This window comes from Schistocerca serialis, chromosome 1 (assembly GCF_023864345.2).
Source record: "Schistocerca serialis cubense isolate TAMUIC-IGC-003099 chromosome 1, iqSchSeri2.2, whole genome shotgun sequence".
In the NCBI taxonomy this organism is placed as follows: Eukaryota; Metazoa; Arthropoda; class Insecta; order Orthoptera; family Acrididae; genus Schistocerca; species Schistocerca serialis.
The window spans coordinates 827,268,963-827,295,462 of NC_064638.1; the positions used below are offsets into that span (position 1 = coordinate 827,268,963).

At 40.2% G+C, this 26,500-nt stretch overlaps 1 protein-coding gene across 2 annotated transcripts in view; it reads right to left on the minus strand.

Moving 5' to 3' along the window:
• The window catches only part of LOC126484606 (ralA-binding protein 1), a 124,660-nt gene that overhangs the window by 47,695 nt on the left and 50,465 nt on the right, over window positions 1-26,500 (minus strand). For both annotated transcript variants that reach the window (XM_050108185.1, XM_050108194.1), the window contains exons 4-6: window positions 17,285-17,487; window positions 7,348-7,464; window positions 7,067-7,211 (exon numbers count right to left, since the gene is read on the minus strand). In XM_050108185.1, coding sequence (XP_049964142.1) covers window positions 7,067-7,211; window positions 7,348-7,464; window positions 17,285-17,487 — 465 coding nt within the window. The remainder of the gene's footprint in view (window positions 1-7,066; window positions 7,212-7,347; window positions 7,465-17,284; window positions 17,488-26,500) is intronic.

Below are 26,500 nucleotides of genomic sequence, written 5' to 3' on the forward strand. Positions count from 1 at the left end.
AATAAAATTGTTTCAATGATTCCTAAGGAAACTGGGAGCAATCTGCAATAGACCTCAAATCCAATGACTTAAATCATATGTTGTAAAAATATTGATGGGAATAATGTGTTTGTTACAAGATATTAATTTCAAATTAATTAATAATGAAGTTATCCTGACAGTCATGGCCTATTGTTAGAATTGTCCAAGCATCTGACTGGAGTGATTTGCAAAAGCTATGGCTAATCCAGCTGATGTTGGCTAGACCAGGATCAATGCTCAGGTCTCATAAAGGAAAAAAAGGTTTTTTCAAAATCTAACCATTTTCTGTAAGTTAATGTAATAACAATGCAGTGAAATAAATCCAAAGCATTCCCAGATAGGTAGATAAGATAGATAGATAGATAGATAGAGAGGAGTTTACAAAGAGAAAACCATACAATCTGGGCTTGAGAACGTATAATTTGTCACTTGTTGTTCCAGTTCTTGAAGAAGCCTACTGACATTGTATTCTGCAGAGTTCTCATGAAGATTATCCATCTTGTGTTCACTGAATGGATATAGTTGCCTTTTTTATCCCCTATTGCAAGTCTGTGGTAGAGACCATTGCTTCTTCTGAGGAACTTGAGATGGGTTTCAATATTATTTGGGCGATGATCTGCAAATTTGGAGTGTGTACTACCACTTTTCAAAGCTCTAAGGTGCTTAGAATATATCATTTTAAGGTTTCTGCATCTTTGGTCCATGTAGACAGATTAAGACAAACTAAAAGTTAACTATGAGATGCCATCATTGTCAAACTTGCCTGGGGGGGGGGGGGGGGGGGGGTGTTGCCAAACTGAAATGTTTCTGTGCTGTGTTGTTTGTGGCATACCTACTAATATTAATATATTTGGTTCTTGTTTCTTCAGTGTGTCCCCAGCCTAAGGACATTTTTGTTCATGCTTGTTGCTATTGTCCACAGAAGCAAAATCTGTTGCAGGAAACTGTGGGTAAGGATCTTTTTAACAACATTTACATTAAAAATAAGTTTGCTTTATGTAGCAAGTAGTAGTTTATTTTAGCTTCAAACTTCAATGTAACTGTCAAGCTGGCAAAGAGGAAAGACTTGTAATTTTTGAAATGTTCCATGACTTATCATGCAAAAACAAACAATACCTTCATCTTCAATGGCTCATTGAACATCACTCAGCCGCACAATGACATGCTCATGATTTCGACAAAGAATGACTGGCAAAGAGCCAAAGAAGTATCTCTTACAAGTACTCTGTGCTGACTGGAAGTATTCAGAGCAACATAAGTAGAGACACTTTTATGAATATGCATGCTGTCACATGTCCACAGATCAACATCTCAAGGAGAAGCACCTTTGGATATAAGTGGCTTCAAATTCTGAAATGCATACTATTTACAGTGAATATGCAGTTTTATCAGAGAACAAACAGAACAGTTACATGTTACAATAATTAATAATTTTTTCCAAAAACAGTATCCTAGTGACATAGTGAGATACAAATATTGTTTTAAAATGTTAGTAAAATTTTTCTTTTCATTTTTTTGCAAAGAATATTAAGCCACCTTTGAATTTAAATCTGCTAAATCAGAGTTAGCAATGCATAAGCCAAGGAGAATTAGATTTTATTCATCTATGAAAATGAGCAGCAAAAAATGTATACAGAAAGGTGATACAGCCTGCTTGGTGTTTGACTAAAAGCAGAACTTGCCACCCTCCCCTATTCCTGTGGGTAAATGTATTTTGCATTCATAATCTCCAGGATGACCGCTGTCAAATCTATAAGAGGCACTGAAGTGAAAATGAGATAGATTAAAAAACAGGAAGTAAACTGTTCATTGTTTCAAAAGTAATCACTATAACTGTTAATAAGTTTATCCCACTGAGAGGCAAGATGGTTAGTGCCTTCAGGGAAAATGTTTGGGTTTGCCTACAGCACCACGATTTTACCCAGGCATGCGCCTCATTTGAAGTAAATCGACTGTCAAGAATGTCTACCTTCAGGACTCCAAAAATGCAGAAATCACATGAGGATGGGTGGTGGTGGGTGGGCAATGTGGAGGGTGGGAGGGGGAATCTGGATGTAGGGAGAATATGTAAGGTACCCCCTGCAAAACTTCTGCAGCATAAGCAAAACAATCTCGCCAACATGAGAGGAGACCAACACATCATTTCAACTACACTGCAAAAGTTTTGCTTGTAAGTCTTTATACATCCTACTTACACTCCCAATCTCTACCCATGCAATTTACGTATTTTTGGGAGTCCTGAAGAAAGGCATTTGCATTGGATGAAGAGGTGAAGGCCTGGGTACAATCATGACTCTGCAGGCAACTGCAAACCTTTGTCCTTGAAGGCACAGTGGAATAAATCTATTAATAGCTATGGTAATTACTTTGGAAATAATAAACAGTTTATTTTTTCCATCTGTCTTATTTCCATTTGACTGCACCTTGTTCATTTACCAAGAAGGGGTTCCAAGGAAGGAAAAAATGAACTATGTTCTTTTCTTTTGGATTATATACACAGTAATATTAGTGAAAACCATTAAAAAGTTGCACTTCTATTCTGATGTACGTCCAGTGCAAAACAAAAATCATTCATTCATAAGAAAGAGTATGGTACTTGCAGAAAATAAGAGATTTTGTAAAAAATTAAATAAGAGATTTTCTACTTTTATCCATCCTTTCCCTTGTGATGCCATTTGTGTCTTGCTTGCGACAGGGACTTACTTTTTAAAAGAACACTACAAAATGTAACAGGATTCATACACCAACATTGTGCAATCACTGTGATCACAAAACAGAAAATTCTTGTTAAAATGGTAAATTCAAGAGACATTCCTGACTTCAACAAATGTGCCCAGAACTGTAAAAGAAAACTGCACTTAGTGATGAATCTTATGGATGAAGTGTCCTGAGGAAAGAAAAGATTTCTTTTTCTCTACTTTTATACCTGGGGTTTGAGTACTCAGCTTCCCATCCTGGACAGTAACAACCCACCCATTCATTGGAAGCATTGTGGAGAAAATCTTCAGCTTATTACAACTTGGACAAAAGAAAAAAAGAAATATTTTCAAAGGTATACTGCAAGCTTATCCCAAAAGATGAGTTCTCATAAAAAATTTAAAAAATGGAAAATTTAAGAAACATTTATTTATTGGCTTGGAAGACAGTAATATACTAATGTATTTATTTATTTGGAGTTAATGTTATTTCATGGTTTACAGGCAGATTTCTTTTTAAAATATAAACTAATGTAAATATTATTCAGTATTATCATGATTATTTCTTTAAAATCATGTATGAATATTTTCTTCGCCCAATAAAAATTTCAAACTTTTTGTTAAATTCTTTTCTGATTATCTTATTTAATGTTGAAGAGAATCCTAACACAATGATTACCATCTCACAATATATCACAAAATGAAAATATGCAAAGTAAGTCAACTTAAGTTCATAACATTTCTCTCTTTGGACCTGTCAACACTTACTATCCCTTCACATCACCATTTCTTCTTCACATCACCTGCTCCACCAAACACAACCCCTGACCTCAATTGGGCCATTCTGCTGTGACAATGTAACTGTCCATCAATGGGCTCTGAAGAAGAATGGAATTTTATAAACTGATCTGTGATGTTCTCATCATTAAGTTCTTATTTATAGGCTTCTATGCCCTTACCATATGGTGACAGGTTATCTTAACCCATTCTATTACTTGTGTACCACCAAGGGTTTGCAGTATTGTAATACTACACAAAAAATTGGTTTGTCTATCATCACTATATGAACTTTACTTTGGCTCAAAAAAGAGTGAAACACACAACAATAAAGCAAATTGATAACCAACTCACATTGTTATTTACAATGAAAATCTTGAAAAAATATTCTCTTTTCATTTACTGGGAACTTCAAAAAGTAAGTTACTCATTATTATGGCAGGCTAAGTAACTTTTATTCAGTGCAACATAGTAACAATGTCTATATAAATAATAGTCACATGATTCTACCAATTGTTCAATTTTTCAACAATATAAATCCACTCCATGGTCACAGAGCCAGTCAAGAACTGCTACATGAATATCCCTATCACTGGAAAAATCTGCGATAGCTGCGTAACAGTTCTTCAACTGCCTTAAAATTATTGTCTGTGGTCATTGTTGATGGCCTTCCTTCCTGATCAGCAACACCCCTGTCTTTGCATTCTTGGTCAAATTGTTGTCACCATTTCACCATGGCTGGATGCAACATTGCATTTGGTCTATATACCACCAGAATTTCATAGTTAATCTGTGTGCTATTTAGAAATTTAGACATTTTGCTCCATGTGCTTCAACTTTAGAATATGTTTCCAGTTACTGTGTCATTTCACTCACACACTGTGATGCACCCTTTATCCATAATGCAGCAGAACTATCTCTGCAGCAAACCCAGAACACATACTCACTTCTGACATGTGCTGCTCTTGTTCCACAATGATCTTACTATGGGATGATATGCATAACTTAATTTTGAAGACCCCTCATAGCAATACGCAGTCATTTGCAGAAGCATGAGCTGAACATGAACTACACTGATAAAAATGTGGTGCACAAATTGTGAAACCATCCCTCGCTATTAAAGAGAGTGAGAAATGATGCTAGTTAACTATCTATTTAGGTCTCTCCCCCAAGGAAATGCACTAACTAAACTATGTGTAACAGAATTGATACACACTAATTTTCGGCCCAACAATGGATTAACAGTTGCAGGTAATCACATAGTGTCCTGGATTATGCACAGTGGTGACTAGCTGTGAAATGAATGTCAAAGATTGCGATCCATACTGTCAGTGTTGCCCATAAATTTCACCATCATTGGAGAATGGATGTGCTGGCTGTGGGAGGTGCCTATGGCTCACTATATATGCCTTTGTGCATACCACTGCTGCATCGTCCACAAGTCTGCTGTGCAACATTTCTGTATGGAGCATCCTGACTGAAGGATATCCCAGCTATGTGCGGAACTCAAAGTGTGTCTTCCAAGTGGAAAACACAAAATGACTCTGCTGGAATTAGAGGCAGGAGTAGCTCTACTAAAGAACAGAATCCGTGCAGAGTCCGTATGTTGTGCAAACATTTCCCATGTCTCAAGCAGCAATAGACAATCAGAAAGTACCATTTTTGTTCCACCAATGACAAAATTAAGCAGACACTGTTGCACTCCCACCAACATAGAAAAAAAGTGGCCCTACCAATCAAGTGTACTGAAACTCCTCTTCCAGAAACCTGCATCTAAAAATGTTACGTCAAAATACTCCAGCCAAGCCAGATGTCTTATATTTGGTATTTTTTGCACACTGTTTTCTAGTGTGGTAACACAAAAAGAGAAAAGGAAAGAAAAAAGGGAAAAATGTTAGGCTAGATGCCGAACATGCAGTCGAAGTGCGTGACCATCATTTCCAGGGACTCGCCATGTCTTTAGAAATATTTTGAGAGCGGTATCTCCCCTACAAAGTTTTCTCTTAGGAACGACTCAGAAAATTGGCCATGTTATTTACCATATCCTTTTTCTGCCATGGAAATGTTTCAAAGATGTTCTTTGCAGAAAAATGTTGAAGAGTGTGCCTGGCCAATAATGGCTCCCCAGAAAACATACAGCACACAAAGAATAGCTCTCTCCAACACCTGTGTCCCCTACCTGCTGAGTCTAGCACCAGAGACCGATGCTTTCCCTGTTTGCTAAACCTTCAGGGGTTGTAATGGTTCTACTATGGAACTGTCCTTGTTGCTCTGCAGCTGGCACAGCATGGAGGAATCATCTTAGCCCACACACAGTGTTGTTGTTGTTGTGGTCTTCAGTCCTGAGACTGGTTTGATGCAGCTCTCCATGCTACTCTATCCTGTGCAAGCTTCTTCATCTCCCAGTACCTACTGCAACCTACATCCTTCTGAATCTGCTTAGTGTATTCATCTCTTGGTCTCCCTCTACGATTTTTACCCTCCACACTGCCCTCCAATGCTAAATTTGTGATCCCTTGATGCCTCAAAACATGTCCTACCAACCGATCCCTTCTTCTAGTCAAGTTGTGCCACAAACTTCTCTTCTCCCCAATCCTATTCAATACCTCCTCATTAGTTACGTGATCTACCCACCTTATCTTCAGCATTCTTCTGTAGCACCACATATCGAAAGCTTCTATTCTCTTCTTGTCCATACCAGTTATCGTCCATGTTTCACTTCCATACATGGCTACACTCCATACAAATACTTTCAGAAAAGACTTCCTGACACTTAAATCTATACTCGATGTTAACAAATTTCTCTTCTTCAGAAACGATTTCCTTGCCATTGCCAGTTTACATTTTATATCCTCTCTACTTCGACCATCATCAGTTATTTTGCTCCCCAAATAGCAAAACTCCTTTACTACTTTAAGTGTCTCATTTCCTAATCTAATTCCCTCAGCATCACCTGACTTAATTCGACTACATTCCATTATCCTCGTTTTGCTTTTGTTGATGTTCATCTTATATCCTCCTTTCAAGACACTGTCCATTCCGTTCAACTGCTCTTCCAAGTCCTTTGCTGTCTCTGACAGAATTACAATGTCATCGGCGAACCTCAAAGTTTTTACTTCTTCTCCATGAATTTTAATACCTACTCCAAATTTTTCTTTTGTTTCCTTTATTTCTTGCTCAATATGCAGATTGAATAACATCGGGGAGAGGCTACAACCCTGTCTCACTCCTTTCCCAACCACTGCATCCCTTTCATGCCCCTCGACTCTTATAACAGCCCACACACAGTACATGCAGTGAAATATCTACAAGTGTTGAGGTGGAAAAAAAGGAAGAAATCACATATGCAATCTTTGTTATTACATTGTAATTGAAAATAAATATGCTTTTCCACAGTCTTCATGATTTCAATTGGATTTAATTTGAAATGTAATTGATTTTCATATCAAACTGATGCTAATTTGCATATAAAATGTCACTAGTGTGACAAAAAAATGAAAAAGGTAATGTAGAAAATATTGTTAAGGCAGTAAAGATAAAAACTCTAAGACTGTGATTAACAGCAAGCTTACCTGAAAAATTGTTTGAGAAGGCTTGTAACAACTGGAGGCTCATAGTCAGACAGTTGGACACATTCTCCTTGATTATATAATCTCCTAAGATACTGTACTTTGGACTTAATTCCAGAGAGCTTGTATATAGAGTCCATGGTAAGACCTAAGAAATGAACCCAATTTAATAACACTAGTGAAAGAATCTACACAAAATAATCCTGCACACCAAATATAATATAAAAATGTTAATATATATCAAAAACACATTTATACATGTAAAAAAAGGACTAATGACAAACCATTTTCTTGTACGTAATCAATGCATTCTCGGATCACCAATGGAATATATGCTCCATCATGACAATGACTTCTTTCTGTAGCCACGTGTAGTGGGACACCAAAGACAGGTTGCTCCTCTGTAAAATTGTGACTTTTTTAAAATTTATTTGTCCTTTCAGTAAAAGTCAAAATTTATAGAACATAACTATGAAAATGTTAAAAAGGACACTTAAATCTTTTTTTATATATTTTTGGTTACATTGTTCAGTAGGGTGGTACTTCATTGTAGTGTTAATCCCAAGTTCTCCAGAAACTCTTATTATCAAGTTACAAGGTGATTCATGAATAAGCATCTTTGGAAATCATTCACAGCAGGATAAAAAATAGTTGCCACATAATTTCATTGATGGCCTAACAAGCATTATGGAAATTATGAATGTGCTTGAACATGAGGCTGGACCTGCCTGCTACACGGCTTATGCACAAAAGTGCACAAAAAGTGTGTTGACTGAGCAAAACAACGGATGACTGAAGCTGCCAAAGCAGACTACAGGACCACCAAGGTCATGAAGAATATGGAGGAGGATCTCCCTCTGGATCTGGAAGGATTGCTGTATGGTTCAGGAATAACTGACTAGAGGTATGCTTAACTTAACTACAAGAAATGTAACCCAAAACTTTCAACACACTTTTCTCGAAACCATATTTTTCAAATTGGCAAAAAATATAACTTGAGAATGGTACATAAAATTTTTGTTGGACTTTGATGCACTCTCAATTGAATTCTCTATCAGTGTATGTAGCCATTTATTTTCAGTTCACACTTTTGTCTCAATATTGTGTGTGAGGAAAATTACATTTGTTTCAACATGTCACCATTTTGTTAGAACTTAATATTTTTTTTTAATTATCCTATGCATGCTGACAGAAAATTTATTGAAAATGACTTATACAAATTGTTTTGTTAAAGTTCCAATAGGAGAGCTTCATGAATTCCCACCAATGACCAATGTTCCAGCTGTAAAGTGTCCTTCCACCTGGTGCAGTGGTTACAGGGAGTGTCCAATGTGGACACAAAAATGATTTCTTAAAGACAAAAGTGTAAGCAATAAACCTATATCATCAATGCCAACATTACTTTTTCTTTTACTTGAAGAAACCAGGAGGACTGATTATACTGACAGCCACAAAATGTAAAATTACAGACACCTATACCATTCTTTCCTTAACTGGAAAAAATTTTGTTTCATGAGCGAGTGACAATCAAACAAAGATTGAGAATCTGTTTCATTTGGGAACAACAACAGAAGAAATTACTGACATACTTTTCAAGGAACTATCGAGGCAGTTTCCAAAAGCGATCAGAAGTCACATCAGAAGTTAGCATCCCCGGCATAGAGAAACAACTGGAAGTTTTGAAAGCAAATAAATCATCAGGTCCAGATGAAATTCTAATTCGGTTTTACAAAGAGTACTCTACAGCACTGGCCCCTTAGCTAGCCTACATTTATCATGAATCTCTTGTGAAGCACAAAGTCCCAAGCCATTGGAAAAAGCGCACGTCATTCCAGTATACAAGAAGGGTAAAAGAACACATCTGCAAAATTACAGACCGATAACCCTAACTTTGGTCTGCTGCAGAATCCTTGAACGTATTCTCAGATCAAATATAATATACTTTCTTGAGAGCATTGCTCATGTGAAACTCAGTTTGCCCTTTTCTCAAGATATACTGTGAACTATGGATGATGGGCAACAGGCACATTCCATAATTGTAGTTTTCCGGAAAGCATTTGACATGGTTCCCCACTGCAGACTGTTAACAAAGGTAAAAGCATATGGAATAAGTTCACAGATATGTGAGTGGCTCGGCTTGAAGTCTTCTTAAGTAATAGAACCCAGTACGTTGTCCTTGACAGCGAGCATTCATCGGAGACAAGGGAATCATCAGGGGTGCCCCAGTGAAGTGTGGTAGGACTACTGTTGTTTTACTGATACTACTTTGGTGTATGGTAAGGTGTCGAATTTGAGTGACTGTAGGAAGATACAAGATGACTTACACAAAATTTCTAGTTGGTGCTATGAATGACAGCTAACTCTAAACGTGGACAAATGTAAGTTAATGTAGATGAGTAGGAAAGAAAAAGCTGTAATGTTTGGATACAGAATTACTAGTGTCCTGCTTCACACAGTCAAGTCATTTACATAACAGGGGCCTAACATTGCAAAATGGTATGAAATCGAATGAGTTGCGAGAACTGTGGTCAACTTTGGTTTACTGAGACAATTTTAGGAAAATGTGGTTCATCTGTCATGGAGACTGCATGTAGGACACTGGTGCGACTTATTATTCAGTACTACTCAAATGTTTGGGATCCATACCAGATCACATTGAAGGAAGACACTGAAACAATTCAGAGGCGGGCTGCTAGATATGTTACCATTAGGTTCGAACAACATGTAGGTGTTATGGAGATGCTTTGGGAACCCAAATGGGAATCCCTGGAGGGAAGGTGATGTTCTTTTTGAGAGACACCGTCAAGAAACATTTGAAGATGACTGCCAAACAATTCTGCCGCTGCCAACATAAATTGCGTGCAAGGCCCACAAAGACAAGATATGAGAAATTAGGGCTCATAAGCAGGCATATAGACCGTCGCTTTTCCCTTGTTCTATTTGTGAGTGGAACAGGAAAGAAAAAGGCTTGTAGTGGTACAGGATACCAGCTGCCACGCATCATACAATGGCTTGTGAAGTATCGATGTACATGTAGATGAAGTCCATGGAAGTAGAAATATGCCCCAAGTGTGCTGTGGTATGTTGCGCCAAGACCACCAGGCTGGATGGCAGCTAGGGTCTATGTGCCTCGTGATCAGTGGCTGCTGTAGGGCCTGGAAACTCTTGAGCATAGACTATTCTGATCTCAGTGCAGCCATAAACTCTTTCACATAAATGTTTCTGGAAGGTTTTGTTATTATTGGTGGTTTAGAAAGTGAAGCAAATTATATCTGAGGTTCCTTCAGCGTGATACAGCTTAGCAGACAGCCAAACAGCAGTTTAAAAATTAAAGGAGTGGACTAAAACTTGTGACTTTTTGTCTACATTGCCCTACATTCTAGACCACATGCAGATAGTGCGCTGTAACACCCTGAGTGGAATGACATTTCCCACCAGACACTTCCACATCCTACACTATTCCCAGATCATGCAGATGGCCTGACAGAATTCAGAGGGGAAATTGGTTTTATTGGTGCCTTATGTGAACAACTCGGACACAGACTCTGTGGTGGTCAGGTTTTGTATTCAAGACTGTACATGTATAGGGACAGCCAAACCAGTCTGGAAAGTGCAGCTTTGTGTCAGTCATGAAGAACTGTGCTCTGCTGCTAGTGCTATAGACAATGCAGGGGGAAAACAAATATCAAACTGTCAACAGGATCTAGTTTAACCAAGGAACAATTGTGAAAAATGGTAACCAGTCTGTGTCAATTTTTGGATGTTTTCAAATCTGGAGTGCAGAAAAGACAGACCAAGCATACCATAGTAAAACACAGTACCAGCAGTGGTGAACATGCACTAATTAGCCAGCACTCATATAGAGTGTCACCAGCTGAATGACAGATATTCCAGAAGGAAGTGTAGAAGACGTTACGACATCATTGTACCTTCAGAGTGTCCTTGCCTCACCTGTGGTCTTTGTGAAGAAGGAGTATGACACATGGCATTTCTGCACCAACTACTGATGACTGAACAAAATCACAAAGAAAGATGTCTATCCATTGCTCCACATTGATGATACTATAGACTGATTGAAAGGAGCGAGGAATTTCTCAACTATCACCATGCAGGCTGACTACTGGAAAATTGAGGTTGATAAGGCTGGCCAGGAAGAAACTGCTTTCATAATTCGTAACGGCCTCTATGAGTTGAAGTTATGATTCCAGAACGAAACTTTCACTCTACAGCGGAGTGTGCACTGTTATGAAACTTCTTGGCAGATTAAAAGTGCACTTGCCCGTGAAAGGCAAAGATCCCGGGTTCAAGCCTCGGTCGTGCACACAGTTTAATATGCCAGGAAGTTAAAGTTATGCTGTTTGGACTGTGTAATGCTTTAGTCACCTTTGAATATATGGTAGACAACCTGCTTCAACATTTTAAATTGATGACATGTCTTTGCTATTTGGAAGATGCTGTTGGTTTTTTGAAGACATCTGAAGAACATCCGGGCCATCTGAAAACCATGCTAAAGTGTGATTATACTGTAGGCCTCCACACGAAGCATGCCTCTTGGGTGACCAAGAAATAAAAATTTTGGGAATCTAGTGAATGGCAATGGAGGCCATCCCAATCCAGAGAAAATAAGAGGAGTCACAGATTTTCCATCTCCTTGGCACAATTGTAATGTAAGAAGTTTTCTCAGAATGTGTTTCTACTACTGACAATTCGCGAAGGATTTCTGTACCAATGCACTTCCCTTGCAAGAACTACTCCAGACACATGCCAAATTTTCGTGGAACAAGGCACAAGCAAGATGTTTCCTTGTCCTTAAGGAAGCATTAACATCTTCTCTTGCCCCAGCATTGTACAGTCATCATAAAAGGCTTGTTGATACCCAGCTGAATACGACAATGTGCATAATATCTGGTGCAATAAAATCTACTCCAGTTTACTGGCTCCCACTGTTAACTGGTATAATGCCTCCTGATCTACGCAGATGTACTGCCCTTATGAGATAATTCCACAAGATCTCCAGGAATTCTAACCTATCCGTGCATAGCAACCTGCCACTTCTAAATCGTAAGAGACTGAAATCATGCCATCCAACTCTGTGGGATGCTGCTGACATGGTTGCTAAGGATTTCAAACCTCTTGAAGAATGGTAAGTCCGTGGTAAGCAGTGACAGATGTGCACCTGCATAACATCATCTCCGATGCTAAACTTCCAAGTGGATTCAACCTACCACACAAGACCTGGACTACTCTCAACAAAATCCGTACCAGCCATGGCCGATGCAGGGATGCTCTCTTTAAGTGGAAGAAGCTGCCTGATCCAGCCTGTGACTGCAGGGCTCCATACCAGACTGTTCACCACATTGTCAGTGAATGCAGGATTCGAGCCTATCATGCTGCCAAAGATGACTTCCTGCTAGCAACTCCAGATGCAGTGTGCTGGATTGAAGGACTGGATATTCAGTTGTAAAGACAAACTTAAGTTTCTTGTGTGTCAATATGTACATATGAATATGTAATTTAATTTCATGATATGTCTGTATTAGCCATATGCTAAATAAATAAATATACCACAAGAATTCCGAGGCAGACCATCACACCGACAGATAGTATAATTATGCTTTCCAGAGTACTCTTCGAGTCCGGGATGAACTAGTCTGCAACCCTCAAAAGAATGCCTTGCAGATTGTTTGGGCCATCAACAAGTTCTGGCCCTATTTATTTGGTGAGCCATTCAACAATGTGATGGACCACTATTCACCACAATGGCTAGTCTGAAGGATCTGTTGGTTCGACTGGTGAGACAGGCACTGCAGCTTCAGGAGTAGTCACAATGATATATAAAAAGAGATGCAAATGTAAGGACACTGGACACCCTTCAAGAAATCCTTGGTGTGAATGAAATCTTAATCGTTGTTGCATTAAATGAAACTGCTGCTGTGCAGAGGGCAGATCCAGCACATTTGGAAAACATAGAGGCCTTGAAGGAGGAGGCAACAAGCAAAAGAGAATTTGAAATAATAAATGGAGCATTATATAAGAGTAACTATGATACCAATAGGGCAGAAATGGTTACTCCTCATCCTAGCTCCTCTAAGCCAGTTACCCTGAAGTTTTAGATGATACTCCAACATCGGGTCGTAGGGGGTATGTGAGGACTCTAGGTAGAAGCAGATCCAGGTATCACTGGCCAAATCTCTACTGATCCACTAGACATTGCGTGAGCTACTGTAAGGAATGCCAACGAGAGAAGTACGTGCTGCAGTTACCTTCACGGCATCTCCTACTACTCCTGCTTACAGCAACACCATTCCACCGAATTGGGATCAACCTCCTGGGATCCAAAAGCTGATGAATGAGAATCAATGGACAATAGTCTGCACTGATTACCTCACCAGCTACGCTGCCACCAAAGCTATGCTGACTGCCTAAGCTCCTGAAATTGCAACGTCGCTTGTAGAAGACAACATTTTGGAGCACAAAGATCTCATGTGATGGTCTCTGATTGTGAAAAATTTTTTCCAATCGACACAAGTATCAGAGGTAGTTTCATGTTGCGACGTTATCCACAGGATGACTACCTACCATTTGAAGACAAATGGCCACAAAGAATGGTTTGATAAGACATCGGCAGATATGCTCTCAATGTACACTGATGTCAAACAGAGACTGGGATACAGTACTCCCGATCATGATGTTGACATATAACACAGCGAATCAAAACACTACAGGTTTTACACCATTCTTTCTGCTACGTAGTAGAAGACCAAATGCCAATAGATAGACTGTTCACATTTCAACAGGGTGAAATTTGGGATGGCTATGTGAAACACTTCATCACCAGGACATTCCATGCTCACCATAGTGAAGATGATTTAACAACATGACCAAAGCACAATGATTTGCCAGTCACCATACTGAGAAAAATTGACAAGATCTATATCCTGAGTGGTATAGCCGAGTTAAATGAGAACTTCTGAAACAGTACGTCACTGTTTTTCATGAGAGGAAGTAACACCACAAGCTGTGGTGCTAGCAGTGTGGCATAGTGTTTAACATCACTGGCTGGCATGCTGCAGGTCTGAATGTTCTTGAAATATATTGCATTTGTCATGTTCGTATATTCTGGAATATTCAATGTTTGTATCAATACAAGCACTGTGGAATATTTGATGTTGAACAAAAAACTGCACTCTCCATCCAGGAGGTTAGTTCTGTTCTGGCTGCACATTGGTGTCTGTAATAAATATGTTATATTTCAATGATTTCCCTGCTTTTGGATTTGGACTTTAGTGTGCTTACACAAAGTGGTGGTATTTTTAACTGAAAAATTGTTGGCAGACATTTTGCATCTGGGAACAAAATGTCCCCCCACTCCCAAGACAAAAACAAATATCTTGAAATATTTTTGGTTGTGCCTATCTGCAACTCAGTATATCTGCTATATGGTGAGTGGCAAATTTCCTTCTCAGATTATTGAAATATTTTGTGTTTGCCATGTTTTTATAGTCTGGATTATTTAATGTTTGCACAGATAATAGTATCCTGAAATATTCAAGAACTCATTTCGAAAATAGTTACAGCTACTGATGTAACATGTGGGCATTGTTAGCCTCATCATACAACGCCAGAAATCTGAAATGTATTATATAAACTAATCCAAATACTATACTGATTGATTACTGTAAAAAGGGAAATAATAAAACTTCTATGCAGCACTGTTTACACTCCAATAAAAGAACACTGCAAATACTTTTTTTACAATCTGAAATAATTTTTTTGATTATATATTTGTTAAATTCATATTAATTATTATATCCCATGTGTCTTCTGATATTCCCAATATATTTTGAATAAGTACATTTATTCTTTAATGTCTAAAGTTCTACTCAACCAAAAAATGTCACGACTTCTTAATGAAGAAATGCACTCTCCTTATATCACGATTAAACAATGCACTCAGCGATTGCAGTAAAAAGAAATTAATTAAAATTACTGTGTAATCTCTTCAAAACAGCATGAAGGAAAAACTTTGTGCCACAATCTGAAATAAGAGCTCACTTATTTGTTTAATTGAAATAATTTACCTTGTTTACTATCCATCATGTACTTCCATATAAACTGCTCAAAAACAGTTATGCACTGCCCACATGATTAGCATAGTTCACTTTTTAAAATCATAAACCTGTTTCTAAATATTCTTCTTGATCATAGGAATTCACTATCTAAACTAAAATGTTTAAATGGAGGTAAAGGTAGAGCTGCAATTTCTATGCAGCTCTCTTAAGTGTGTTGTGTTTCCATGTTTGCACTGTTCTGTCTGTCAACATGTCTTAAGGATTGTTTTGATCTTAGACCTGGTCCACATTGTCACTTTATGGTAATAAGGGTTGTCAGCATGGGTAGTTCCCTACTGAATTGGTGTACACCACACTGGTATCATTCAAACTTTCAACTATTATCATGAGATACAAAACACTGAAGATCAGCCTCATTGTGGTTGTCCACTGTCAACAACACCAGCTGATGAGCGGCACCTGCAAATCATGTTTCATAGGCTTCCTGAGAAGAATACAACAGTGCACTACTTTTTTGAAGGCAACTGAGAGTGCTGCATCATCCCAGACAGTATGTAACCATCTCCACATGATCAGTTTGGCTACTGGATGCTCTTTAAAAACAACAGTACAAATCCCACAGAAGTGTGGAACACAAGGAAGTAGGGAATGGGAATTTTTCTGAGCAGTTTATAGTCAAAAGAAAGAACTACCACTCTTGGTTGAAGCATTATAATTCTAATTAAACAGTGTAAGAAGTTTTATGAGAAAAGCTCACATGTGATACCAATTACAAGTAAATAAGACAGCCAAAACTGAGAAGAAATCATAATGGACACACAGGAGTAGAATATCAATAATGTGTCATTCTACCTGATTGCAGTCTGCTTAGAAGTCAAAATCTGCATAATGTTATAACAATGAAATTGTATCTCTGATTTCAAATGCTGTACTAATATATTTCTACACTTAAGTGGAATGACATATCAGTCAGTAACAATAACTGGTAATTGTAACTAATGAAGAACAGCTGCAATTAATCATTCCAATGCTCAGTGACTGAATAATGAGCAGCAGGGCAGGCTTCTCTGTGTGGAAGTTCACGTGAGCTAGTAAGTGTGATATCGTAAAGCTGTTTGCCAGTCTTGTCATTTCTACATGGTAGGAGGGCTTCCATAGAGTTTTAACGGAATGCATAAGTGCCAATGACTAGCTGAAGTACTGCACTGATGTTAGCTCAGACAGTTCAATTCAGGGAGTACTGTCCAGGAAAGAGGTGTCTGTCTGCCTTCAGTACTTGGTTTGTTTTGCAGTTTTAACTTATCACAAACAATTAGTACTACATAAAGTGGCTTATTAATGAATCAGTCACTATATTATAAATGAAGCTATACTGAAACAGAATGGATTTATCACATTCAAATACATGGATGGCACACACATAAATACTTTTGGTTAATGTCACAAATGTTTAGAGCAAACACATGAAAAGTCAGACTGTGCTGAGACAGTACCAATTTGCAGTAAACTTCACACACACAAAAAGAACAATTTATAATAAATTATTAGGGTACAGTATTTAAAATAAGGTGTGTTTCAGAATTATATGTGAAAATATGAAGAGAAAGACAAGAGATTGCATGACTCCAAGAATGCAACAAACAAGCCTGGATGAAAAGCAATTGTGCAAACTAAAACAGGGACCCTGACTATGTAGATCACACCTGTGATAAACACACAGTTAAATTAATTATAACTGTTTCATTTGATGTCATCTGGCAATAATTTTTAAGTTGCACAACAGTTTCAATGTAATTCATTACCTTTGGATTAATGACGTCCATTTGATATGATAAAAATCTATCACAATGGTGAACTTTTTAGATAGCAGCAGGCATACTGAGCACAGCTAACAAATATCATTGGGGGACCCCATATTAACCACATTAAACAAGCGGTGACTCTGGTATACATTCATTTTTCAACAGTTCAGGGAAAAAGATATCTGGATTAAATGAGAACAAAGGCATGTAAGAGGCATACAGCATGGTTTTAGAACCTCATACGGTTTAAGAGGATGAGAAAAGAGTTCAGTGTAAGGAGAGAAAGATATGACAATAGGTATTAAACTGTCATAAGTAGGTTTTATATGATGTGAAATATAGGTTACCACCAAAGATTGAACCATCTTCCAAATGTTTTGATTTTTTGCGTTCCCTTAATTTCAGTTTCATTTTTGTTTCCTTTTCCTTCTTTTTTTCTTTTTCAGAGTCTCTTTCCTTTTCTTTGACTTCCTTTTCTCTTGATTTTTCCCGTTTCTCTTTCTTGCTCGGAAATTTAAATGATTTAGACTTCTTAGACTTGGATGGGCTTCTGTAAAAAGAAAAAAACAAGAAAAATTTTTCTTATGCACATGCAAGTGCCTTTAGTTTGAACTTAAATTCTTCAGTTATTTCCTTTTCAATTAAATTCTACAATGAATGAATTAAACAGTGTTGCCATTCAATTGCTAATAAAGTAACCTCAGAAAAGGTTGGAAAGGTCACCACTCATCATAAAAAAATGAGGCAAATGAAAAATTATAGTGGAAAGAACAGATATCTTGAACTTCCAAATTAGGTGATATTTTAATGTAGAGGCCAAGACAATGCAATGCAATGAAAATGAGTTATGCTCAGCTCTGAGAGAGTGTGCATCTCATGTTTTTTATAATGATGCAAATAGATGTGTACTGATACAATGAAAAATTGTCTAATTTGCTGCTATATAAACATGTCTAATGAGTACTATATGCCAAAAAAGAGTATACCATATGAGGAAGTGTTATTTAAGGTCCAACAATTTGCACACCTCAGATTTCAACTTAATTGCTTTAACTGTTGAACAATGACTTGTATGGAATAAGTTCTCTTACTCTGTGCAGAATACATGCTGCACTGATTGTAAATAACTTTTTTGTTATGAAGTACTAATCTCGACTTCCTTATCCTCTAGGGAAAAATATTATGTTTAAATTGTTTCCATTAACATAATTGTATGTACTAGGTGAAAGACTAGTTATTACACTGACAAATTCTTTCACTATAGTGTTTCTTCTAAACAGTTTATTTTTGCATGGTCGTGGATTTAAGTCATTAGAACATGTGAAAACAAATTCTATGGAACATTGACAACAGAAAGCTTAGTAAATATTCTGCTTCATTTAAAAGAATTTCACTGCCATTTCAATTAGCATAAAAACCCAGTGAGTATTGATGTAATAAACAAATTTTCACCACAACTGATAATTAGCAAGCAGCACAGCATCAGTGACATGTAGCACATACAACAGGTTACATATGTTTTTTTATTGGTGATGGGTTCCTTAAAGTAGGAACACTGATACAGTAAGCCGATTAGTGCAGCCCATTCACTGAGAACCCCACAAGAAATGTTATTTCACAGTAAACTGAGTTCATAAAATGTAAATTTTTATTTGTATAATAACAATGGAAATTCTTGGATTTAACAATACACAAAACAGAGGTACGGCAACTGCTCACATATAGCTGACCGATGTGTTGCCCATAGGAAAACACAACAGCAAACACTCAAGCTCTTCCTCTTTCTCTAGAAGAAGTACATACATTCACACACACACACAAGCTGACTATTGATCATTGATAGTAATTGCCTGGGAAGTTGGAGACAGGAAGGGGGTGTGAAAGAATGCTCGAGATGAGGAGGAGGCATCAGGATTGTGCGAGGCAAACTTAGGGGCAGCGCAATAACGTGAGAGGGTAGAACATATATGAGGTAGAGAGAGGGAGAAGTGGATGAGGAGGGAGATAAGTAGGGAAGAGAGAAAGGATGAGTGGGCAGCGCAATAACGTGAGAGGGTAGAACATATATGAGGTAGAGAGAGGGAGAAGTGGATGAGGAGGGAGATAAGTAGGGAAGAGAGAAAGAATGAGTAGAGGAAAAGGGGGGGAGAGGGAAGGTGAGGGGGGGGGGGGGGGCAGATGATTCTAAGTGGTGGTGGGGAGACAAGAGAGGTGTGGAAAGACAGAAAATGATCTGGACATGAGAGGAATGATGTGGACAGAAGAGAGAAGCAAAAAGGTAAAATGAGGCAGTGGAAAATAGGCTAGTGGAGGTTTAGGGCCAGGGGAAATGCGAGAGTGTAGGATATGCCTGAGAGACAATTCCCACCTGCTTAGGATAGAGAAACTACCGCTGGAATGCTGTATCCAAATGGCTTACCAAGTGAAGCAGGTGTCGAAGTATTTTGTGTTCTGATGCATTGAATGCCCTGCCTTTTGTAGAGTAAGAAATGCATGTTACTGGATTGTGGCAGGTGGTGGTTGGTGGGTGTATGGGACAGGTCTTGCATCTGGGCCAATTACAAGGGAACGACCCGGGGGACAGGGATGGGAACAGGGATGGAGAAAGATATTCTGTAGGTTTGGTTGGTGGCAGAACACAACTTTGGATGATGTGGATAGGATATCCCTCATTTCAGGACACAACAAGAGGTCATCAAAGTCCTGATGAAGAATGTGGTTGAACTTTTCATGGCCAGGGAAATACTGAGTAATGAAAGGAGTGCTGGTTAGCAGATGGTTAACAGGTGTACTGCTGTCAGAGAATGAGATGGCATGGATGATCTGTTTATAGATGAACTGGTAGGATACTGTGTGTCAATAGAGGCTCTGGTATGGTTGTCGGCATTATTTTGACAACTCCTGCTTTCCATTACATATGAGGCGAAGTAGTAAGGTAGAGACCTGCTCCACACACCCACCTAACGTGTTCTACTGCAGTCCAGTCAAGGGCATTTTGTGCCTTACAAAGGGCAGGGCTATGGGTGAAAGCAGCCATGTCGTATATCAGCTATGCTGCAGTTGCTGTGCAGCATCCTGTGTGGGCATGACAAGTAATGAACTGTCTACACGCATGAATGGCAACATCCAAACTGTGGCAAATTGCAGATCTGACCACCCAGTTTCCAACCATGCTACACACCACAATACAAATGACTTCAATAACTGATTTACTGCTTTCAACCATCTACTGTGCAACTCGGTCATGAACTGCCCAGACAGGATGTTCGATTCCTGGGATGACATGTCACCACTATTATGGCTTTGTCTCACCCAACCAATATGCAGAAACTACAGGCATTACTTGGTAAAACAGTGTAATATCACAGGTTCATACCAGGTGCAGCCACTCTGGCTCATCCTCCCCACCAGTTGCTTCACAAAAATATTCCTTTCAAGTGATTGCCAGCCTGTGAACATGCATCTAATTAACTTAAAAACAAGTTACACTCCATACTTTGCCTTGCAGCTTTTCAACCTGGAAAATATTTAGTCTTGGCCACAGATGCACGTCAGTATGGGATGGGGGTGGTTCTGGCCCATTGTCATCTGGATGGCTGTGAGCAACCTATCGTCTTTGCATCCAAAACACTCAATGCATCTCAGTAGCATTACTCACAAGCTGAAAAAGAAGCCCTTGCAATCATTTATACCACAGAGAAATTTCATATGTTCTTATACGGTACAAAGTTCCACTTAGTCATGGATCACAAAACTTTAGTTTACTCTTTTCACCCTTTAGATGCTTTACCTGACAAAGCTGCTCACCGCATTCAACGTTAAGCCTTATTTTTGTCATTATATAATTGCAAGAGTCATTTCTGTCCTGTGTCACAGCATATAAATTCAGATGCTTTGTCTCGGTTCCCATGAGGCCCTGTCTGTTGTTTGATCAGGAGAAACTGTTGTGTTCTCAACCTGACATGGAACAGAGACAGACTATTGATGGTTTCCCAATTACCAGCCTTGTTTTACACCAAGCCGAGCATCCAACCTGTTGTGGAACTTCTATGCATTCTGTCACCATCTTTCCTTGTTAGATGGTTTTATTCTCATGTTGGTTGCAAGGGGTACTTCTCATGTTGTAATTTCAGCAGCACTGCATTGGGAAGTTCTCAACCTGTTACTTCAGGTTATTGGGGAGCCTTGTGCACTAGACAATAGGCATGCCAGCACATGTTTTGGACTGGTATAGACTGCAAGATGGAGTGCTCGATCACAGCCTGCCTCAAGTGTCCAAATTAACAGACAGCACTACACACTCTTTTTTCACAGCACCCCCGCTTCCTTGGGAAAGAATCCATACTGACTTTGATGGAACTTTATAGACACTTTTTGGTTGGTTGCTGATACCTTTTCTAAGTTTCCTTATGTTGTTCACTGTCCACCTATCACAGCAGACATGACAGTCAAGGTACTTGCCATCAATTTTTTTCCATCAATGGGGTATCAGACACTGGTCCTCAATTTTTGGCTCAATCTTTTCAGAATGCTGATGAAGGTTTGTTGCATTTTGTTGTAGCCTTGCTCTTGTTGTGTCAGGTCTGCTGTTCATCTGCCCTGTTGCTCAATTCCAACACGGGTTTGAATCCCATCTTTCCTCTTAGCATTGTCATCATTCTCACCTGCTCACTAATGTGTGCACCGGTATCCAGTGACTCACAGATATAGCAATTGGTGATGAGGAAAAAGGAAGTTATTTCATAGTATGGAAGCTAAACTGATTAGGCAGCTTGAGCAACACCAGCAGCTGATGCACCTGTAGAAGATACAGACAGACTTGTTAAAAAAGTTGCTTCAGCTCTTAGCAGACAAGTTGTGTGTGTAGGAGGCCGTTGCGCCCCAAGGACCAGAGCTTCCTGCACTCGACACACACAGACGGTTCATTGCAGCAGTCACTCTTTCTGTCTCGGGCAATCCCAGACACATTTTTTTCTCTTCCAAAAATTGGCACCTCTGTCTGACCCTGTCACCCTCTTCTTTCAGGAGATCTGCAGTCTGCTGACTAATTATTATTCCTAGCAGTACCATGTGGTTCCCTCCATGCTGGTATTTCATCAATATTATAAACAGCTCGGACAATCATACCACTCATGGGTCACTGACTTACAAGGACTTAGCCGAAAATGTGATTTTACTTGGGTTAACCAAGGCTTCCTACACCGATTCCTTGATTCATGATCTGGTGATTCAACTGGTGCCTGACTCAGAGCTTGACATGGTGATGCTGAAACAAGATAAACCATCATTAGAGGACATTTGCGCACCACTCATTTATTTGAAATTGTACAGGTGGCTAACAAACATCTCATGGCAAGGCCGCAAGTGGCGGCAGTTCATGCACCACCATGTGCGCCACCCCAGCGTCGTCATCGTAGGATGACCGCCAGATTGCAGCAATGTCGTGATTCGTCTTTGTCAGATGTCTCTATGACTTCTGAGCCACCAGTCACTCCTTGACGATGGCTATGGGGGCCGCAGTGTTTTTTCTCTCACTCCCGAGCAGACTGTCCAGAAGTTGGGGCACCTCCACTCAGTATGTCACAGCCACATAATCCGTCCCACCCAGTGCCATGACCACACCAGGACACGGTATATGTGCCGTGATCAGTAGTCCCCAACGGCGACCCTTAACGCAGAAATTGTTTCTCATCCTTTGCATGTCCCACCAGGACATCCATTTTCAAGTGGACACTCAGGCCACCGTTTATTTGATCAATCAGGCAACTTATGTCTGACTGTGTTCACCTGACTTGTCATCATCCTCCACATTTAGGTGGCCTATGGAGATGGAATGAGTCTTCTTCATGGGTAGTTCTCAACTGTGGCAACTTAAAAATATGTTACCCGGCTTTTGATGCTCTTTGTCATTGACCATTTGTCAGCTACCACCATTTTTGACCTCAACACCTTCACGGTGTTTGGATTTTTTGTCTTGGATGAAGTCAAGGTGGTTTCCACTGCAGTCCTTTTCCAGGAACTGGACAACATCTGCACAGAGTTTCCGTCTCTCTTTCAATCAGATTTGGGTTGAGCTTCAGACTTTCAGGTGCACATCAGCCTTTGGCCAGATACCACACCTCATTTTTACTGCACCACACTGATTGTGGCGACCTCGTGGGCTCGATTGTCTGCAAGCAGCTGTGGTTGTCAGACCTGTCAAATCTAGTGCTTGGGCCACATCCCTAGACATCATCTGGAAGTCAAACGAGTCTCTTTGCCTGTGTAGTGATATCAAGATGACCATCAATGCTCAGTCACAGATAGGAACCTATCCTATTCCCCAGCAAGAAGATCTCCTTATGAAACTGGCTGATGGGGAGTATTTTTCCAAGATCAACCTCGCTGATGCATACCTCCAACAGCCCTTAGATAAAGCATCTCGGAACATTGTCATTCTTAACATGCCGTTTGGGTGGAATATGTACAAGTGACTCGCCTTTGCCATTTCCTCAGCCCCTGCAATATTCCAGCAATTTCTGGAACAGCTGATGTGGCATATTCTGGCTTGTCTCAATTACTTGGATGACCTATTGTCACAGGATCCTCTCACCAAGTGCATTTGGCAAACCTTTGTACCCTGCTCATGACCCTGCAGGAAGCAGGCCTGTGTTGTTGTTTGAAGAAGTGCAGATTTTTTCAGCCAGGAGTGGAGTACTTGGGGCACTGGCTCTCCAAAGAGAGTATCTGGTCTCCCAATCAGAACTTCGCCACAATCACTTCTTTACCTCACCTGACAAACTTACCCTAAATTACAAGCGTTTTTGGGCAAGCTTAACTATTATGCTAAATTCTTACCCAGGCAGCCCACATTGCACAATCTCTCAGCAGTGCATAAAAATGGGGTCCCTTCTACCTCAACCCCTTCCGGCAACCAGACTTCTGTCAAATTTAAAACTATGCTGACATTCACACCCTGCCTCATGCCCTTTTCTCCTGACCACCCATTGGTAGCGGCCACCCATGCATCCGCATATGGTATTGGAGAAGTCTTGGCACACAGGAATAGGGATGGTTCCAAACAGCCTATTGCAAATGCATTCAAGACCTTGACCCCAGCACAGTGCAACTATTCACAGACCGAAAAGAAGGCCTTGGCAATAGTGTTCACAGTCAAGATATTTCATGTATACCTTTTCAGAACACAGTGCTCTCTAATTCCAATTCACAAGCCATTGTTGGCATTACTCAGGGCGCATATGCCTTCAGTGCTGGGTATTGTTCTTCAGTGCCTACAATCGTACTATCCAGTACAAGCTGAGAGCCCAGCATTTTAATGCTGATTCATTTTTCCTTCTACTGGTTGGCCCAGACCCAGAGTTTGACCAACAGGAGGTGCTCTGCTTCTACATTGATGCTGAGAGTCAACATATGTTGGATGGTTTTCCCCTTATGTCCAAGTGACAGGCCCTTCACTATGCAACCCATGGCTGACTCCATTATCTCATTCATCGTTTGACGACAGAGCTCCACCCTTGGAAATGACTTTCTCACGGCCAGTCAGTTGTGGCTGGCATTAATCTTTTCGATACTGAGAAGGATGCACACCGAGTGGTTATATTGGTGGAATTGCATCATCGGGTATTGAGTTTGCTCCACCAGGGTCATTGGGGCATGTCCCGCATGAAGATGCTGACATGCATGCGTACTGTCCCAGGATCAATGGCGACATCCAAAAGGTGGTCTGTAGTTGTGCAGCATGAGCCCACCACCAGTCGGCACCCTTTCTGTTCTTTACCCCCTGGCAGCCTCCTCGGGACTGCATCCATCTCAATTTTGCAGCCCATTCTTGGGTTCTATGTGGTTGCTCATTGTGGGTGCTCACTTGAAGTACCCCTATGTCATATGCATGGCATCCGCCACGGCTGAGGCCACCCTTACAGCCTTAGCCCAAGTTTTGGCCATTGAAGGGTGGCCTCGCACATTAGTCTCTGACAATGGCCCACAGTTCACAGCCTCTGCCTTCAAGGGCTTCTGCACCGCCTATGGAATCAAACACATCTGTAGTCCTTTGTTCCATCCTTCCTCTAATGGTGATGCTGAACATCTGGTCTGGACTTTTAATCAGCAGAGGAAGAAGGGTATTGAATCCTCCGTGCCACTATGGCTGCCCTTATTTTGTTTTTGAGCACTTATTGCACCACACCAATTAACAATCATAGCCCTGCGAAGCTTCTCCATGGTCACCAGTCTACGACCTTGCTTCATCTGCTGTCACTATCACTGTCAGAACCTCACTCCTGTCCCTCCAGATGTTACATCACTGGCACGGCAGTACGGGCATACTCCTATGGGACTGCTGAGGTTTGGAAACCAGCAATAGTAGTGTCCATCCACAAGTGACAAGTTACGTCATCAGCTCGAGCGCCATCGCCACAACCAGCTTAGGCCAAGGACACAAGCATCCTCTCTGCTCCCCCTTTCACTGTCCTCTGGTGCCAATGCGGCATGATGACCAGAACCGCAAGCAGCTACTGCAGATGTCCCATTGTTGCCCCAGCCCTCCCCTCTGTCTCCCTGTGGATCAGTGGTTCCCCCTGGATCGCCCATCTCCAGTAATGTTCTGATGGACCCCGCCAACACAGTCCGGGACATTTCTGCCTGTATGCACCCATTCTGGGGTGAGGGATCTGGTATCAGGCCACACTGAAGTTGGATGCCCGCTGAAACAAATGGCTCTCGATGGTTGTGTCAGTGCAGTGCTACACTTGTCTAGTAAGTGTGCCACCGTGTCACCACCCCGGCCAATAATGTCCCTCATGGCTGCCATAAATACTGCCACACCTTGACTGCTCAGTCAGTCATGTACTTTGTCTGATATTATTCACTTTCTAACTCCACTGTCATTCACTGTGGGCAGCACATCGCCTGCACCATGCCTGCCACCCTCCCTATGCGGTCTGTGGCTACTCTGTCAATGCCCAGGCCACACACCAGCAACACAGCTAAGCCTCTCAATGATCCTGTAGTGTCTTCTCTTGCAGTGGGATGTCTTGTACATGCTGCTAAACTGTATTGGACTACTTATGTTTATGCTGTCATGCTGTCACATAATAAATAGCTGATGGTTCCTCATGACCATGTCATATTGTGTTCGGAGTTATAACACTACCCTCTCCTTGCCTTGTGCATCCTTCCCTACCCTTCCCACCTCCATGTGTCCACCCACCAGCTATCAGTAATCAACAGTCTTGCCACAGTCACGAGTGTGCACATTTAGGTGGCTTTGTGTGTGAATGTATGTACTTGTACAAGAAAAAGAGTAAGAGCAAGAGCTCAAAAGCTATAATAAATACTGTGCGTGTTTGTCTCATCTAGTACAGGGTTCATTTCTATCAGAATTTGGGAGATTTTATTGTACAATTTAACTTTGAAGATGAACAGCCTACCTGACACCATACCAAAGTAACATAAGGGAGGAAAGGTGTGTTCACCATCCGTCTGCAAATCATGTATACCATTCTCTGTGTGTTCTCGTATTTTAACTGTCTGTGTATTGTATTCTTTAAGATGAAATTTCAGGA